The following is a 17,836-nucleotide window of genomic DNA, read 5'->3' as shown; positions in this document are numbered from 1 at the left end:
GAAAAAATACCCTGATTACATCTGGATGTATTCTTTGATCTATCTTACAAAATAACCAATGAACAATAAACTAATATTGTTATACCTCACTAATAATATAGTAGAATGATCAGACGTGATTTAGTCTTCAAACGTAGTCTACCAAATTCACGCTCGTATTCTATTGAGACGATAAAGTGACATCAACACGATGCATTTATTTATTTTAACATGTATTTTTATTGACGAAGGAAGAAAGCGTAGTTTATCTTGTTGACCTGTGTATCATACCAGCCTTGAACTTGAGTGACAGCATAAAGGGGCGTGGGCTTAGCAGAGTAAATACGCAGGTGCTGGGCCCTACACTCATCTGTAGTTATGAAAGGTGGGTCATGGATGTCTCCCACCAGAATGACGCCCTCATCGTGCAAGTATGCCACATGATTGCGGGATCTTTCAGCGGACAGAACTGTATATATTAAATCTCCATTCTAGCCTGCGAACCAGAGGGACTTTCGGTGACGTTGACTGGGAGTTTGTGGCACAATTCGACACAATATTCCCACACACGCGGAGCGTATTTTACAAACGTATTGTTTTTCGCTTCCCCAGGCTTTTATATCATGTCTCAGTTCCACATAGCTGAACTAGCACGAAGAGGCACCGTCAAAATGGTCCCAGGATCAACCGCTCAGCACGTCGCGTATCAGCTCGGTACTGCCTTCAACTTCAGAATCAACACCAGGTAAGCGGCTGCGTTCATGAGAGTGAACACTGACATCTAGTGGTGAAGCTTGCACGGCTCCCATACACACTGTCCAAGGTGCTGATGATCGTCTTTATTCGTAGTAATATTAACAATTATCATAAAAATAATAGTAATATTATATCTAAAGTAGTAATAGTAGTAGTAGTGGAAGCAGTAGCATTACTCTTTTGTGTTTTGTGGGGACATGTCATTGAATTTTCTCAGCTTTTCTCACTAAAACTAACCATCCAAAACACACGGCTAAACCAAACATAAACCTAATAACAATGACCCAATTGTTTTTGAAGTTTTAATTCTCAAATATCAGGCTTAACCTTTTGGGAAATGTCAATAGGTCCCAACAAATACATATGGTCTCCACAAGTAGGTGTGTTTCCAAGAATGTATCCCCACTACTGTTGCTATATAAGGGTGTGCACACACACACACACACACACATATGCTTGTTACTTTTGTGAGGACATCTCATTTCCATAATGCTTCTCACCCTTAGGCCTCACACACTTAACTTAACCATCTAAAACAAATGATACTAACCTGAACTAGGACTCTGAACCAAACTTACGCCCAATTCTAACAATTTTTTACTCTTTTAACCCTCTATACCTTGTGGGGACAGGTCAAAAGGTCACTTGTAGTCACTCAAGTATGGCAAAACATGCCCCCCCACACACACACTACACATACACAATTTGCAATGAATAGCTTATTTGATTTAAAAAATGAATTTGAGCGAAAGAAAAAAATGAGTAAAGTTTGAAAGCACATCTTCACCATCTATAAACAGTTTACTCAATATTTGCAATGTCAATGTGTTATTTCTGCTCTTTCAGATCAACCTATCCTCTGGGGCTTCCAAATGAGTTTGCCTTTGTCGCCGTGCTACGCATGAGTGGCAGCACTATCAATAAACACTGGAATATTTGGCAAATGCAGGACCTGAATGGCGCCGAGCAGATGGCCGTCAGTCTCAACGGACACTCAGAATCTCTTGAGTTCACTTTCACCGCCTTAGAATCTGGAAAGCAGACCCTGGTTTTTGGCCCCCTTCCTTATCTCTTTAATGACCAGTGGCACAGAGTGCTGGTGGAAGTCGGAACACTGACAGTGTCTGTGTTTGTGGACTGTGTTCTGGTCGGATCTCAGAACATTCCGCTGAGACACAAAGTCAGTCTGGATGGATTTACAATGATTGGCAAGTTGAAGGAAAACCCAGTGATGGCTGTTCCGGTATGTCTGTCTAAAGTGTCTTGCAATATCATCATATTAAGTCAGCAAATGAATCAGAAGACTCCTATAACACTCTAAATTCTCACCCCCTTCACAGCAATTGCATTTTATTTCCAGCCCACTTCTCAAAGGTCCTCACGTTGTCTCATGTGTGTGCTTGGTTATTTGAGTGACAACGTCCAGAATTCACAGTCGACTGTCTTGTCGTCTGGACAAATATGTGGGGATTGTTGCAAGCTCTTTCTAAAAACATCCTGTGTCGCCACACTGCAAGCGCTTTGTGCTCCATTAAGCACTTATTGGCCTATTTACCAGGTCATGAATAAGGCAGCGATTTAGCCGAAAGCTGCACTTTGATATTTTATTATAAACAAATTACCTTTATTGCCACCATTTACTAATAACTAGTATGACACTCAGTATTACAGAATAAATATGCAATACAATGCAAACATTTTGCCGTACCAGAAACAAAATTAGTTGAAAAACTAAGCAAATAGCAGCACGATAAAAACCCTGAAAATGATAAGATATTTGTGAAATTGGTAATCATGTTAGGCACTGAAGTCCAAGTATATTGAATACATAGTATCATAAATGCATTTTAAAATGCTGCTTAACTCCTCCAATAATAATAAAAAAGTAATGTCATCATCTGAGTGCTGATATGAAATGTTGATCTACTGAGCAACAAGTTTCTCACACCATATACGGTTGGAATGATTTTTGCACTAAAGGGAATGAAACCGACTGAAAGTAAATGTATCAATACAAATCACAAGTTAGTATTACTCAGGAAAAATACTTCAATATTGCTCTAATTCAGGGAAACAATTTAATCATAAAAAATACCTTAAACGTGCTAAAAGAAAAACATCTCTTTGTTTAGTTTGAACTCCAAACAATGCTGATTCACTGCGACGTGATGAGAGCCCGGACTGAAGCTTGTTATCATCTCCCGGCCACAACCACAGTAAGTTGACTCTCCTACTATGTATTGACATTCTAAATGCATGCATTTTATTGTTTGAGACAAAAGCCCGAGATGGTCCAACATCTGACTGGCCCTGCCTACTTGTGGTGCCTCTGTTGTGAGCCCTCCCCACAGTGTTCCCCTCAACAAACCCTCCAATCCCTCCCTGTAGCTGGCCACTGCATGAATATACATGAGCCCCCCGGCAGCTCCGGGTCCTGGGTCGGTCTAGATAGCTGATGCAGCTTCATTTGTTTTGTCTGGGGCTCCTTCGACCCGACAAATCCCAGCGATAGGACAGGCGCTTTACCTTTCCTGCCGCAGGAGATAATGGCTCGGGCCCCCAGATTCGGAGGGCCGCTCATCTTGCTGCTCCTGCAGTTTGTCCTCATTTGCTTGGCTCAGGTACTCACACTTATTTTTCCCTCTCTTTCTCCGTCTAGACTGAAGTGTCAGAGGTGCAGGTGAGTGCCAGTTTGAAGTTCATCTATGGCGTCTTTTTTTATTTTTTTTTTATTCCAAGCCTCAGAAATGCAATGACTTTTCTGTTTTCATGTTCTGCAATAAGAAATAATCAGATTTAGGGAATTCCAGAGGCAGATTAGCTCACTGTGAGAAAGTGCACCTGTTCCTTGTTTCAAAGCTCAAAATTGATTCAAAAAGTTGGGTTTTTGGTGAATGGTATTATCAATTTCAGCGTACTCAAGGACAGACTGGCCCCGTAGGACCTGCAGGTGTCCCAGGAATTGATGGGATTGCTGTAAGTCTCCAGTTATGATCACTGCTTTGTGGTTTTACAGACATTTTCAAGTTGAAATGACAGGTTTGACTTGAATTTTCAAGGGGGAGCGAGGAAGTGATGGCGCTGATGGGCCACCTGTAAGTCTGGATTATGTCTGTATGAATGTCGGACCTCCACTAAATATTGTTCTTATAGGGGCCAGATGGTGATGCAGGTAAACCCGGGTCTTCAGGGCTCCCAGGAATACCAGGAAATGATGTAAGTTTTATTTTCACTTTATAATGCTAATCCTTTGTAATAGCTCTATAGTGGTGCACAGAAAGTTTTACAGTCTCCAAAAAATGTCAAGAATTCATTAAGCAGGGCGGCTGAGTAATCAGTCCAGGTTATTAAGAGGGGTTCATATCAGGGTGGAGAGGACGGCTATGAAAACAGCCAATAATAGTGGCACACATAATAGAGGAAGGAAAACAGAGGAGAACCTCACCGCAAGACCTTGTACTCATTAATGAATTGGATGCAACAATTCCAAACTGTTCCTTCAGGTTGTAAGTGAAAACAATGGCAGCTTTGTCAGCCGGATGCTGTTAGTGTCTCCTGCTGAGAATCCACAAAACGGTGTGGAATGATTTCTCTCGGCAGACTTGTTTGAAATGAGCCAAAGGAATGCTGCTCTCTGCTCGGTTTGCACTCTGCCCTGCTGCTCACTTTCTTTCTCTACCTCTGAGACCCTTGGATGGAGAACTCCAGATGAAAGTCAAACAAAGACCACCTGGCTGTGCTACTTGAGATCACTTGAGGAGGGTTATTAGCACTGTTTGCTGAAGTACTAGTTCCTTAAGGCAGGGCTTGTGATCTTTTCTTTTTCATTCATATATTTTAATACCTATTGCACCTGAAGTGATTTTGGCCTCAACAATACAAAATCATATTTAAAACACTATGTTTTTATTGTAAAACTACATTAAATATTTGCAAATAAACTCTGCAAGTGCCTATCAATGACCATAAGAGTAGTTACAAGTAAAATAAAATACAAATAAAATCCCGTTATTACATTCATATTTAATGTCAAATTTCAGTTCAGTCTTAAATTCAGTCTGACATAATTCAATATCTTGCCAACAAGTGGGGCAAGCTCCCCATAAAACTGTTAAACATTTTGTAAATGTCGAGGTGACATAGCATAGATGGTCGTGTGGTTGGTCTGTGATTGTGAGGTTGCAGGTTCCAAGCTCCTAAAATGTCATAGTGTCCCTGAGCAAGACACTTTGCAATCCCTTTGCTCCTGATGGTTCAAATGGTGTTGCAGTCTACTGAATGAATGGGTGGAAGATACTTTGCTTGCTGGATAAGCATGGAAAGCTCTATGTATTTAACATATTTTTTTGTAAAGTTTTAGTTTAGTTTTTATCAAAGCATCCACTGTCATTAAAGCTACATTGATTTATAACAGGTTTTAAAATCCTGTCTCTTAGGCTTACTAATAAAGTTTATTGACATTTAACTCTATTTCACAAGCTGTAGACAACACAGATGTATACAAAACATAAATACTACACCAACATGGAATATTGAAGTTGTCATTTACATGCTTACTTAAAACACTGCAATGATTCTATACATTCTAATGGCCGACTGCGTACTCTGTGTATACTGTGCATTCATCTAACTAGTCATTACAAATAAAGTCACTGAAACACAATGCTGAGTAATAATATTACAAACACTTGTAATAGAGTGTTTGTAGTTTATCGCAATCGAGCATAATTCATGATGAATACAAACCTTCTACTAGTCTTCAAAGTATACAGATGTTTCCTTTTGTAATAAATATTTGTTGTTCCAAAACACATTAGCAGTCCATGTACAACAGCAGATGGAGCAACATGCTGCTTCATGCAAAGTCACGTTCCAAAGATCCTTCATGCTGGACACACAAGGTGAAATGTGCCGTACAGTTTTATTTATTGGTCTGATGTCTCCACTGTGCAGGGCCTGACCGGACCCATTGGAGATCCTGGGCCTGATGGTCCCGTCGGACAGAAAGTGAGTGACTAATGAGCCTTCGCTTTCCTGCTTCAGTGAAAACGGTGCCAAGCCGCCGTCCAGCGATTTTGGCAATGCTACAGTGCATGAACCAATTCTTCATGACAAATGAGACTTAATCCTGTGAGTGTTCTGTGTAATCTCCTCTGGGAATGAAGGAGCAGCATCGGTCCTCATTAAGCAAAACAGTGGCGGGTCAAGTCCGCCCAGCTCAGTCATGTGATGAGCCGCTGGAATGTTGATGCCTCGATGTGGCTTCGTCCGTCGGCGCAAGGTGTTGCTAAAATGGCCTTTCCTTTTCTATCTCTCATTGTTGTCAGGGAGAACCTGGGAAATCCGGACCTCGTGGTGGTGCTGTGAGTCAGACACTGTTGTTTGCATCATTTAAAGTGAAAAAATGCCCGTCAATAATAATGTAAATGTCCCGTTCTTAGGGTGTTGGGGAAGATGGCCCACCTGTGAGTTGACAAAATCAAGTTCTCATCCAGTGTTTTTTTTTTTTTGTATTAACCTATTGTGTCGTGTAACAGGGACCACCTGGGCCAGGAGGACTTCCAGGAGAAGTTGGAAAAGGTGGACTGCCTGTAAGTGCAAAAACAATAAAATTAAAAAAATGTAATCAGAAGTTTAAATATGATACCATTTAAAATGGTTTTATCACTGGGGAAAGTACAAAAGTTGCATTGTTACTGCATGTATCACATATTAGAAAAAGCAGTGCTCATAAAACATGAAAACATTTTATCCACTACTACAGGAATTATTAGTATTTAACATGCGAAATGGTTGAATTCTTACCCTAAATATGTTTCTTTTTCCATTATGCTGTTAGCAATGACAAGCTTATTGGGAAATTTCATGACTGAGTGATGAAAATAACCCAACCAATTTACAACCTTTCGCTTCAAGCAACCGCTTGAAGTTAACCAAGTACTACAAATGTGAGTCTGATCGTAAATGTATAGTACTGAAAAATATTTAACAGGCAATTATTAAATTGAATTTTAGTGGTTATTGAGCCTTTAGGATGTTAATACATTTAGAAATATGTAGTTAAATGACTGAAATGAGTTATTTCTACCTCTAATTTCACCTCATGTCTGACACCACAGGGGCCCATTGGAGTGAGAGGCCCACCGGGACCACGTGGACCAACCGGACCCAGAGTAAGCATCCAACTTCATTTAACCTCACGCCATCTATGAAATCTTCTAACCATGAATGGATGATTTCAACTCGCAGGGGGCAGCAGGGATGCTGGGTAGCACTGACCTGGTGAGGATTTCATTTGACATTCTGCTGGACTTCCCTCCATGACCCGACTGAAATATTCATTTACTTTTCAGTGTCCAAACTCTTGTCCACCTGGCACTCCAGGACATCCCGGCCTTCCTGGCATGAAGGTGAGTTGAGGGTGCGAGTGGACTTGAGATGCAGTCAGACTACTTTCAGAATATTAATCCTCTGATTTTAGGGACACAAAGGTGTGAAAGGGGAAGCTGGAGAGCCTGGCAAGCAAGGGCACAAGGTAAACATGAAGAGTACTCTAAAAGCTAGCACTGCTTTGCAGCCAACACTCTTTCATTATACCTCTTGAATACAAGTTTAACATAAAGCTACTACAGAACAAAACTCTCAGTCAAAGTGCTGATAAAAAATAGCTCTTTTCCTGAAGTTCACGATTAAATAAATATTCATATACTTAGCATATAATACTAAATAAAGGCTTGCTGGAAAACCACTTACTGCACCTTTAAATTTGCAGTATTAAAGCCTGGATAACTCATCCACATCTGCACAGCCAATAAGTCATTTTTATGATGTCGTCATGTACATGTATCTGGTTGCATGTGCCATAGCTGAGCACTTATTATGACCCACGCGGAGCAAGCCACCATGACACAAGTGTTATTGCTGCCGATGTATTTCAAGAGCAGGAGACGCACGCTTGCAGGAAAAGTCTGAGACTCCTGCTAATGCTCGGAATATGATTTATTCAAAATGATGTTCCCCTTTGCTGTAATGTGTCCTGGCACTATATAAATGCAAATGAGTCGCGGTCTATCTGCCTTCATCACCACATGCCAGGAGATGATTTTCTCCCGGTATGTCTCCGAGAAAGATTTTCTCCTTCAATGAAAGTTTCATTCGGAAGACCTTTTCCAGTTTCCATTGACAAATAAGATGACATTAGGAGTTAACAATGAAAAGGACACATGAGGCCGAAACTACGTCTTCCTGAAGCATTAGAGAAGAATATTGAATAATAAAATAAGCGTTGAAATGAATAGCACAGTTAATACTTTTGAAAAAAAAAAGATCTAAGAGTATCAGTGACTCAGAACGCTCTAACATTCTTTTCCTTGAGGATATTACTTGTCAGTCCTTTGACAAAGACTGAAAATAATTAAAATATACGCCAATTAGGCATCAATAACAACATCTGTCCATATCACAATAAACAACATCATTAAACCGCCGAAGAAATAGATGAAAAGGTCGACTTATTTTTGGAGCGCACACAGGAACTGACAACATTTTTGGAGATCAGACAATGAAACAGAATTAAAAATTAGCTGTAATTAACTTTCATCATTTTTAATGTCACTCACTGTCTTGAACCTTCCAGTGTCTACGCGAGATTCACATAGTAACCAAAAGAACCACGTTTCAACGTTCAATCGCTCCCCATTTTAATGAGTGTCTGCAGAGAAGCGGACTTCGGTTGCATCGTCTTTAAAGCAATGTTCAAGAGACTACCTCCGTTGAAAAAGTCTTTTAATAAGTGTATCATTCAAGTCCATCATTTTTGGAAAACATCTAAGTCATAGTTACTTCATAGTTTTATACATCTCTGTGTACTCAGGGTGAAGAAGGGGACCAGGGAGCCCCAGGAGAGGTTGGAACTCAGGGGCCAACGGTAAGATACTACATTCACTGGCGCTTTAACCAGGTTTATTTGCTGTGTCAGACTCTGAGGTCTAGTGCTAACGGGTTTATGTGTGTAACCGTGATATCAGGGCTCTCAGGGGATCCGTGGTGCTACAGGTATGATGGGCAGCAAAGGAGAGATGGTGAGTCTTGTTCATTATGTCTTTGATCTTTGGATGTGCTTGTCAGTCTTTTAAATATTTGATTTTTTTACTGTGCCAGGGAGCGCGAGGTCCAGATGGAGATCCAGGTCCGCAGGGGGTTTCTGGCGCAACTGTAAGTTTGCATAGGGAACACATGCGGTTAAAGAAAAAGAAATGACCAAAATGCATCACTCAAATACATATATTTTCTCGTGACAAAACCAAAAATAACTGCGGCTAAATTGGATGTTTCCGCTTTACAGATACTGCTACTACCACAACTACTGTACCTGCACAAGCAGTACTACTACTAATACTCCATTTGTACTACTATCACTACTGCTACTCACACTACTACATGTAGAACTGGTGCTACTGGCAATACTGCTAATGCTACTGCTAATAGTACAACAACTACTACCACTTCTTTTCCTGGTACCCTGACCTCTGCCACCTCCAGTTCAACTAGTACTAGATCCACGACTACTACTACTACTACAGCTGCTACAACTGGCGCAAGTGTATGTGATATGCAAGATTTAAGAACATTACCAATATTACACACACAGCACAAAACCAATACTACTGTGAATTAATATTGTGATCACTCTCATCCATTGAGCATCAGCCGTCTTATTTTTTGATATATACTTTGACCAATTTGACCATAACATTAGAGCATGACTACCAGTTGCAGACGACTATGATATGGCAAGCCGAGATTTCATGATAATTTCTCTATCTAAATGTCACCAGGGTGATAGAGGTCAGAGAGGTGTGATGGGTGAGGCAGGTCCCAAAGGTGAAACGGTGAGTTATAACCACCCCATACGCTTCATAATGGCACCGAATCACTTTGTTTGGTCTGATCAATGTTCTTGTGATTCAGGGTGTTCAAGGACCAAGAGGAATGACAGGGCTCCCTGGGCCAAAGGGCGAGGCAGTAGGTGTCACACTGAAGTGAAACAAAATGAATTCTTTTCTTTTCATGGCATTAATAAGCCTTCTCTGTTCAGGGGTTGCCGGGCGTGGACGGTCGGGAGGGTATACCAGGGATGCCGGGGGCAAAGGTCAGTTCAGCTGCAGCATTAATCAAAGCAGCATGAGGTTAAAGGTGGTGATTAATATCCGCGTATTTGTCTGTGCACAGGGTGGCGTTGGCAAACCTGGAGCCCCAGGAGAGGTCGGCCTTCAGGGCCATCCTGTGAGTACGACCTTTGACCTGCATTAGACCGCTTTGCAAAGGATACATCTCACATTCATTTTTTTGTCACACAGTCCTATTCTGATACAAAGTTAAAGTGGAAGTGGAATAGAATGTTAAATGAGGACATGAAGAAGACAGGTTTGACTAACAAATTCATGTAGTTTTTCATGCTTATTTTTTAAGGTTTTTCCTTCTATCATTAGGGGGCAGTGAAGCTTTTTCATTGTGTTTCACTGTTCTATTGTGAGACTTCAAAGACTGTACAGAAGGATAGGGCTCTTAAAATGGTGCCTAATGTATGAGTAAAGGTCACATGACAAGGCAAAACTGGCAGAAAATTCTAACAACATTCTAATTTATTATCAATGAATGACATTCTTTGATAGGTAAATTAGTTCAATCACAGTTCAATCTTATATCAGTTTCTCTTAATACCACAATGCCTAATTTTAGTGTGAGTTTTCTCTGTGGTTAGTTTCGTAGCATATGAATTGCTCTGCTTCATCACGGAATCACAATGCCGGAGACAGTGTCTCAGCTTTCTTCACGAAACATTGGCTTCCACAGCTTCAATTGAATTCCCTTTTAGACTGAGACTTTCTTTATTGTCATTGCACAAAAACATATCACTATATTATGGCAACGAAATTTCGGTCTGAGGCCTCTGGTTTCCAAAAACAAAACTATGTGTCCAAAAATAAATAATAAATATATAAAGTAAATAAATATATACCTGCATCATCAGTTTTACAGATGAATTCCTGACGTTTGAAATCTCCACTTGCATCCTGTTGAAGAGCAAAGCATGAACACCAATCTTAGTCAGTAAGGATATCGCAATGCTCTGTTTTGAATGCACTTTCATCTATTTTTATCCACCGCTCTGACAGGCAGCAACAATTTAGTGGGCTGTAAATGGCTGCCAGGTCATGATTTGGGACATGCTTTACATTCTCATATCATCATGGAATGCCCTCCCTTATATGTTTTATTTCTACACTTTTATGGGGGACATTTATCCCAAAACTCAGCCACAACCGCGGACTCTTTGTAGTGTTATACAAACCGGCTGTAAACCAAGAGTCCAATTTGATATGGTTTCAAATGATCCCCAAAAGGAAGCCCTCACTTACGCGCAAATATTTCCCACATCCCGAAAAATCCAACAGAGTGAGATCGTAATTGCTCTTCTCCCGGGGCGGAAATGTGAAAAATGTTTTTCCATCCTGCTAATCCGTGATTAGCCTAATGAAAGGGCCTAATGAGAATTGGACTGCAAACATAACAACCTGACTGTGGCGGCAGGAGAGACGATTATCAGGGAGTAAAAGTCATCACCTGAATTGAAACCTGGGGCGCTTTTATCAAGGAGATATTTTAAGGAGCTTATTTGGGTCAATAGCTCACACAAATTTGTTTTATTATCCTATAATCCAATGCCTTCCTTTTACTGGTGTGGATTTACAGCAGGCTTCTCCTGCCTTTTGAATTAAGGTTCTGCTGTTATGTTGTTTTTCTCTCGTCTTTTCAGGGGCTGCCTGGCATGCCAGGACCTAAAGGACTCGGTGGCCCCAAGGTGGGTTGTCACACCCTGATAAATACTCAAATTAAAATGATAAAGGTGACATTTTTGTTTCGTTTTTGCTCAGGGTGATGCTGGACAACCAGGACTTCCTGGCACAATTGGCTCATCTGGCAAAACGGTAAGCCCTGATAGTTATTTTCCATTTCCATTTCCATTCTATCTATCACTGTTAGTAAAAAGAAACACTAATATGGGTGCACATTTTATAGGGCGAACGTGGAGAACAGGGAGAGGCCGGCCCTGCTGGACCCATCGGAGAACCTGTAAATATAAAGCCCCTGAAATGTCTTGAGTGTGCAGTGACAGTTTAAATCTGATATGGTTCCATTTTTTCTCTGTTAGGGGGATGTTGGGGAACGAGGTCCAAATGGTCCCGCTGGAAAACCTGGTGCTAGGGTAAGGTTCCTGACCACTGGGTTTTTCTTTCCAGCCATGGATCACCTGCTTCAAAGTGCCTCCTTACTTGGGCTGATGAGAAAGTGACTGTTATCTCTAGCTCAAAAATCCATTTACAGACAAATAATGTGGATTCGACTTTTTGCATAATAATATGCCATACATAGAGTATACTCCACATCATACTACTCCATTTTCTATTGAGTTACGTTCCAATAAACAAATGTTATCATACAAAAAATAACTATACAGAAATATAAGGAATTAAAAAAAACAAATTTATTGCTCTATCATTTGTATACAACTGAAAACAAAACTTAATGTTCTAGTCATGTTAACTGGAGTTGTACAGCTACTCGGAAGCATGTTCGATTCCCATTGGGTTGGATCACAGATTACTCTTTGAATTTATGCTCGGAAAAAGCCTCTCAGTCACTGGCCATCAATATGAGCCTGAACAGTCTACATTCTCACTGAGCAAATAAAAACATGTGAATTTGAACAAACCTTTGACAGCTGACTGAAATGCTGAATATTTATTAGTACTTCCGAATGTATCTTTCAATAAAAACTCCACTACTAGAAATGATTCCGATGAGTATTTTAAAGAGGCATTAACACCCAAATGAAGATATGAGTCAATTGAATTATCGTTGTATAAACACTGAATTATCAGGTTTCAGGATTTGGATACCAAATTTAGTGTAAAATGAAATAATGCACTTTGCATTAATCTGCAGTAAAGGTAAAGAGATTGAGAGAAGACTCTCCAGGTTTTGCTCCTGACTGTTGTTTCACTGGAATGTCCCCCAGAATGGACCCGGGCAGGATCTCACATAATCTCTATTTTCACAGTAAGGGGAGAGCAGGAGGCAGAGAACTAAAAGAGATCCTTGTTCTCCAGGAATTCCTCGGACAGAGGGTCACCGATCAAAGAGCAACAGCAAAGATGTCCAAGAGAATGAGCGACAATGCTTAGAGTAAATAATTTAGCAAGACATGGGGTTCAAAATTAGTCTTGTGATTGTGATCTTTATAGGCATTAAACCATAGTTCAAAATGGAAATAAAAAAATGGAAATGAAAAATAAATAAACAAAAAATATATAATAATATTTCACAAAAAAGGATAATAATGCAATCCTTCATCATCAGTGATGTTATTAAAAATAAATAAATAAATAACAACAATAATAATAAATGTGTTGCAGGGACCCAAAGGTGACCCTGGCCTTCCTGGTGTCCCTGGACCCCCTGGTGCACCTGGAGAAAAAGGCGAGAGGGTAAAAACACTTGATTGACTTCAGTAAATTTTTCAGATATTTGACATTGAATAAATTGTTTCACCTTGGAATTAATTCCTAATTTCAGGGTGAACGTGGAGATGCTGGACCAAAGGGGGAGCAGGTAGGGAATCCGGACTCTAGATGAGTTGACTGACGCTCTTTTCACATCACTAAAGAGTTTCTGTCGCTAGGGTGCGCAAGGCGATGAAGGGAACGCCGGAGACAAGGGAGACACTGTAAGTATTTAATGTGTACCATGTGAAAGATGGCATCACTTTATTTTGCTGTACCGTTCAACAATAAACAGGGGGATGCTGGTGAGCCAGGACCTAAAGGAGATGTAAGTAATATTGAATTAGTTATACACCGACAAGGTTTATACCAATAAAGTGCACGTTTTGATCAATAATAATTCAAGGTTGGAAACCCTGGCGATGCTGGGAAAAGAGGTCCTGAGGGAAGCCGAGGTCAGCCAGGAATAGAGGGACCACCTGGTTCACCTGGACCACGAGGAATGCAGGGAAACAGGGGCCCACCTGGAGTCAGGGGAACTCAAGGTCCTGCGGTATGTAAAATGAATTAACCCAAATGACCTTTAAGGGAGGTAGGTCCACCTTATGTTGGGCCACAGCTGCGCTCTGAGATGATACCCATGTCCTTCGCTCTGTATTCTTCATAGTTGGTTTGCAGCTGTTGACTAATTTGGTATTATTCATAATTTATGATGTTTCAATTTAGCGTCTGTTCTCCAGTAAACAATGAAGTAAATCAAAAATAACTTCTCATACACTTAGTCATGAGCCCAAAACAGAGCTAAATCTCCACCTCATGAAAGCAAATGAATGGAAGAGACGTTTTCCTAAAATGCCGTGTCATTGACGCTGACTTGGAATTAACAATGCCATCTTCCTCCTTTAGGGTAAAGAGCCGAGCGATCAGCACATAAAACAAGTTTGCATGCGAGTCATGCAAGGTAAGACCTCATATGCTTTTGACCCCATTTATAACCCCCGGGGCTCATTTTACACCTGTAGTCTTTCAGATTGCCTCATTACACTGACACGCACTCTGCCGCCCCGCCGTCGCCTCATTGATCCGATTCCTGCTGAATAGCCTCCAGATTCAAAAAAAAAAAAAAAAAAAAAGAAAGCCCTCATAACCAAAACATGAAATAAGCTTCAGCCTCTGTTTGTTTGATGGATGAAAGGTTTCTTCCCTGCACTTTGGAAATGTTTCACTCAAGTCACAACCTCTGTTCTCCTCATTCTTTGGTCTCGACTCATCTCCAGTGCTCATTACTTTTTTATGCCTCATGTGATAAAAAATTTATTTCACCTCCAGCAGACCTGCACTTCTCCGCTCCAAGCAAAGAGTCTGCCTGGAAAGGAAATCTTTAAAAAAAAAAAAAGATAGCTGCATGAATTTACATCAAGCAGCAGAAAACTGGAATTTTAAGTGCAAAATAGCAAGCACCCCTCGGAGATTAATATTGGAGCCATTGTACCATGAGGATATATTTTGGTCATACGTTGCTTGAAATAAGGAACATTATCTCTGATGATTCCTGGGATAAAGGTTAAAAACAGGAGAGGCTCAGGGGAAATCATGACCACGGTTTCACCCTCTCTGCAGGAGAGGATCTCAGGTGTAGCTTTGGGTTCTTACGAGTGAGTCAGTGCTGCCGTGGCATGATTTATTACTCAGCGTCACTCCATGAAACCCCCCGACAACAAACTGTTTATCTCGCAGCGACGCTTCATCATCGTCTCTCTGTGCGTTACAGAACAACTGGCTCAGCTAGCTGCCAGCCTGAGGAGGCCCGAGTCTGGCGCCGCAGGGTTACCCGGCAAACCTGGTCCTCCAGGGCCTCCCGGACCTCCAGGTGACAACGGCTTCCCTGGACAGGTTGGTTCACGAGGCCTGCCAGGACTGAAGGGACCACCTGGGTCTATTGGAATAAAGGGACCCAAAGGTAATAAAAGATGGTGAACAGGTCGCAGATATCGGAGAGACTTAATCTTGTGACATGTTTTGTAGGTGAGATGGGTGACAGGGGCTCAAGAGGACCCACAGTCAGAGGGCCTAAAGGTCAACAAGGACCCCCAGGACTTCCTGGTGAGTGCCTTTTCGGTGAAGTCGGAGTGCAGTAGGAAGAGTCTTTTTGCAGTCTGAACTAAGGCACATCATAGATACGTGTCCTTCTGAATGTACACACCAAACGTGAAGTGCCCAAGTGAGTAGGTCAATCTGCTGGTGGTGGGTCTTAAGCCAACATGCCACCAAGCCCTTTATCTACTTCCACACTTTTGCTGACTAGTGTTGCCTGAAACATTTTGCATAAAACACACTGAAGCTGCAACCTTGTGGCATCCATTGCACCCCTTATGTTGCGATGTGATCCCGGCTCTGCTTTGATTTTACATGTAAATCAATTGCTTGTATGGTGTGACTGTACAACCAATGTCTTCCACACCAGATTTTTTGGGGGACAATGAATTCATCAGCATCTAGCGGGGACCCTACAGAGAAAAAGCATAATTAATAACACTATTTGTTCAGAGAGCAAAGGATAAAAGATAAAAATGGTGTTTCAATGCAATGGGAGCAGTTGGTCAGAATTGAGATTATTGCCCCCTGGTGGTGAAGGCTTGGGTATAACCCATACACTTTGTAATGAAAACTAATTCCATCAATAGAATAGAAAGGCAGAAATAGAAGAGGCAGAATAGAAATGATTCACGTCATTTGATAAAGTGCTGTGGGCCGCATTAAAAGCCGCTGTGGGCTGGATGTAGCCCACCAGCCTTACATTGCGCGTTTACTGTCTGGTACCTGCAGCACTAGAAAGTCACATTAGGGGCGAATGTCACTCACACTGGATGAGAGCAATTGTTCGTCACTAGCGTGAGAATGTCTTAATGTCTAACTCACTGCGGAAGTGAAATTGGGAGTTCCAGAAAAAGGACCTTTTTGGACGTCATTTAAAAACGATTAAATGTCACTCAGTCGCTTGTCCCTGAGTTGCCTTCCAAGCATCTCATCTTTCATCTGTGCACTCTCTGTCAGGTGAGCCTGGCAAGCCTGGTTACGGTCGGGATGGACGTGACGGCCAGAGAGGACCCCCCGGCCCTCACGGACAGGCCGGCGTGCCCGGCCCTCCTGGCGCTGCCGGTCCTAATGGCTACTGCGATCCATCAGCCTGTAACCTGCAGGCAGGTGCTGCCCACCAGTCTCTGGATGTCAAAGGACCAGCTGGAAACTAGAGAAGCAAAGGAAAAAAAAAGACTGTTGGATCATTTCCCTGAGCACGCATTGATCACACGTTCATCACCGGGCGGCGGTGTTAGGCGCCGATCCATTAACCTTGTGTGAGCAGAATCCTTTCTCAAGACAACATCCATTACCATGCTGCAACAGTCTGCTGCGGTGTGTTCACACCCACGTGTTTGAATAACAAGGTGCGCTGCCAGTTGTCACGATTAAACAAGACGACCTGCGCAATGTTCTCCCGCGCACACACTTTGTGTTCTTTTTGTTCCCGAGCAAACACAAACCCAACTTCACCAAACTGAAACCAGCCCTAGCGCCTTTGCACCAACTCAGTTGGACAAACTTGCTGTTATTTTTTAAATAAATACTGAGGCGTCTTCATCAAACAGAGCGGCGCTGTCGCACTGACTGCAGTGTGTTGTAAATCTGTACAAATGTTTGAACTGTTCTTTGTTTTATATCCAAAAAAAACAACCTGATGTTGTGCCTCATTGTACAGAATGAGTATTTTTGGCAGGGGGTCGGAGGGGTGAAGTAACAAATAAAAAATACCCTTGGCACACTTTTTATTTATTCTAAATATGACTCTCTCTTTAATCACTACATGAATGTTGAGAAATTCACACTGAAAAGGCAGCTGGGAGGAGACCGAGGGACTGGCACAGGGTCTCCTGCACAAGCCTTGGTGGAGGTATATAGCCTATAGATTGGGGTATATGTGAGCAACCTGAAATGGACCTTTACAGAGTGGAGCCCACCTTTTTCAGCGGGGTTCAAGTCGATCCATGGTGGTCTACTTCTGCTCACCAGAGAGCAAAGGAAACCTGGTCACTTGACTGAACTCAACATTGTCAACAAGTACATGCAACCCTTTATTGTATGTTTTTGAAAGTTTATTCCGTGATTTCCATCATAAGGTTATATTTCTAACCTTTTCCGCCACCAATCTTTCGTGTTTGCTCTCTGGCCTTACATTCTTTTCCCACTTGTTTTTACATTCATTTCATGTGCCCTTTTTTTCCAAGGGGAAAAGACGCATGAAAATGTTTCCAATATGTAATTACTGCTCCATCATGGTTTGTTCTTTTCAATTTCACTCGGCTCGTCGGTCCTGAACTTTCCCACTCACAAATTTGTTTTTCACTTAAAATGCAGATTTTACTGGATTTGTGACCGATGTAATGGTGTCCATTTCATTTGAGTGATAAATGTAATACACATATACTGAAATATAAATGATTTCTTATGTGTTTTTTTATTGCATTCATCTTTTGTCA

The 17,836-nt window shown here is 41.5% G+C and overlaps 1 protein-coding gene across 4 annotated transcripts; it reads left to right on the top strand.

The window, feature by feature from the left end:
- The first annotated feature begins 329 nt into the window (after positions 1 to 329).
- On the top strand, positions 330 to 17,766 carry LOC128765246 (collagen alpha-1(IX) chain-like). 4 transcript variants are annotated; one of them, XM_053875823.1, is made up of 36 exons: positions 330 to 410; positions 592 to 724; positions 1,582 to 1,978; positions 2,868 to 2,951; positions 3,395 to 3,415; positions 3,649 to 3,711; positions 3,795 to 3,830; positions 3,889 to 3,951; positions 5,689 to 5,742; positions 6,063 to 6,098; positions 6,177 to 6,200; positions 6,273 to 6,326; positions 6,855 to 6,908; positions 6,985 to 7,017; positions 7,089 to 7,145; positions 7,217 to 7,270; positions 8,609 to 8,662; positions 8,763 to 8,816; positions 8,896 to 8,949; positions 9,573 to 9,626; positions 9,706 to 9,759; positions 9,833 to 9,886; positions 9,967 to 10,020; positions 11,555 to 11,599; positions 11,673 to 11,726; positions 11,818 to 11,871; positions 11,951 to 12,004; positions 13,215 to 13,286; positions 13,375 to 13,410; positions 13,481 to 13,525; positions 13,597 to 13,629; positions 13,708 to 13,854; positions 14,208 to 14,262; positions 15,073 to 15,261; positions 15,327 to 15,404; positions 16,356 to 17,766. In XM_053875823.1, the coding sequence occupies exons 2-36, from the start codon at positions 603 to 605 to the stop codon at positions 16,550 to 16,552; spliced, it is 2,589 nt and encodes an 862-aa protein (XP_053731798.1). In that variant the 5' UTR covers positions 330 to 410; positions 592 to 602; the 3' UTR covers positions 16,553 to 17,766. The 4 variants fall into 4 exon arrangements, with proteins under 4 accessions (XP_053731798.1, XP_053731797.1, XP_053731799.1 ...); XM_053875822.1 differs by having other exon boundaries at positions 343 to 364; XM_053875824.1 differs by having other exon boundaries at positions 387 to 513.
- Positions 17,767 to 17,836: the final 70 nt, after the last annotated feature.

Source organism: Synchiropus splendidus, chromosome 9 (genome assembly GCF_027744825.2).
Source record: "Synchiropus splendidus isolate RoL2022-P1 chromosome 9, RoL_Sspl_1.0, whole genome shotgun sequence".
NCBI classification, from domain to species: domain Eukaryota; kingdom Metazoa; phylum Chordata; class Actinopteri; order Syngnathiformes; family Callionymidae; genus Synchiropus; species Synchiropus splendidus.
Note: the sequence above shows the minus strand (reverse complement) of the source record. Positions and strands in the feature narration are given on the sequence as shown.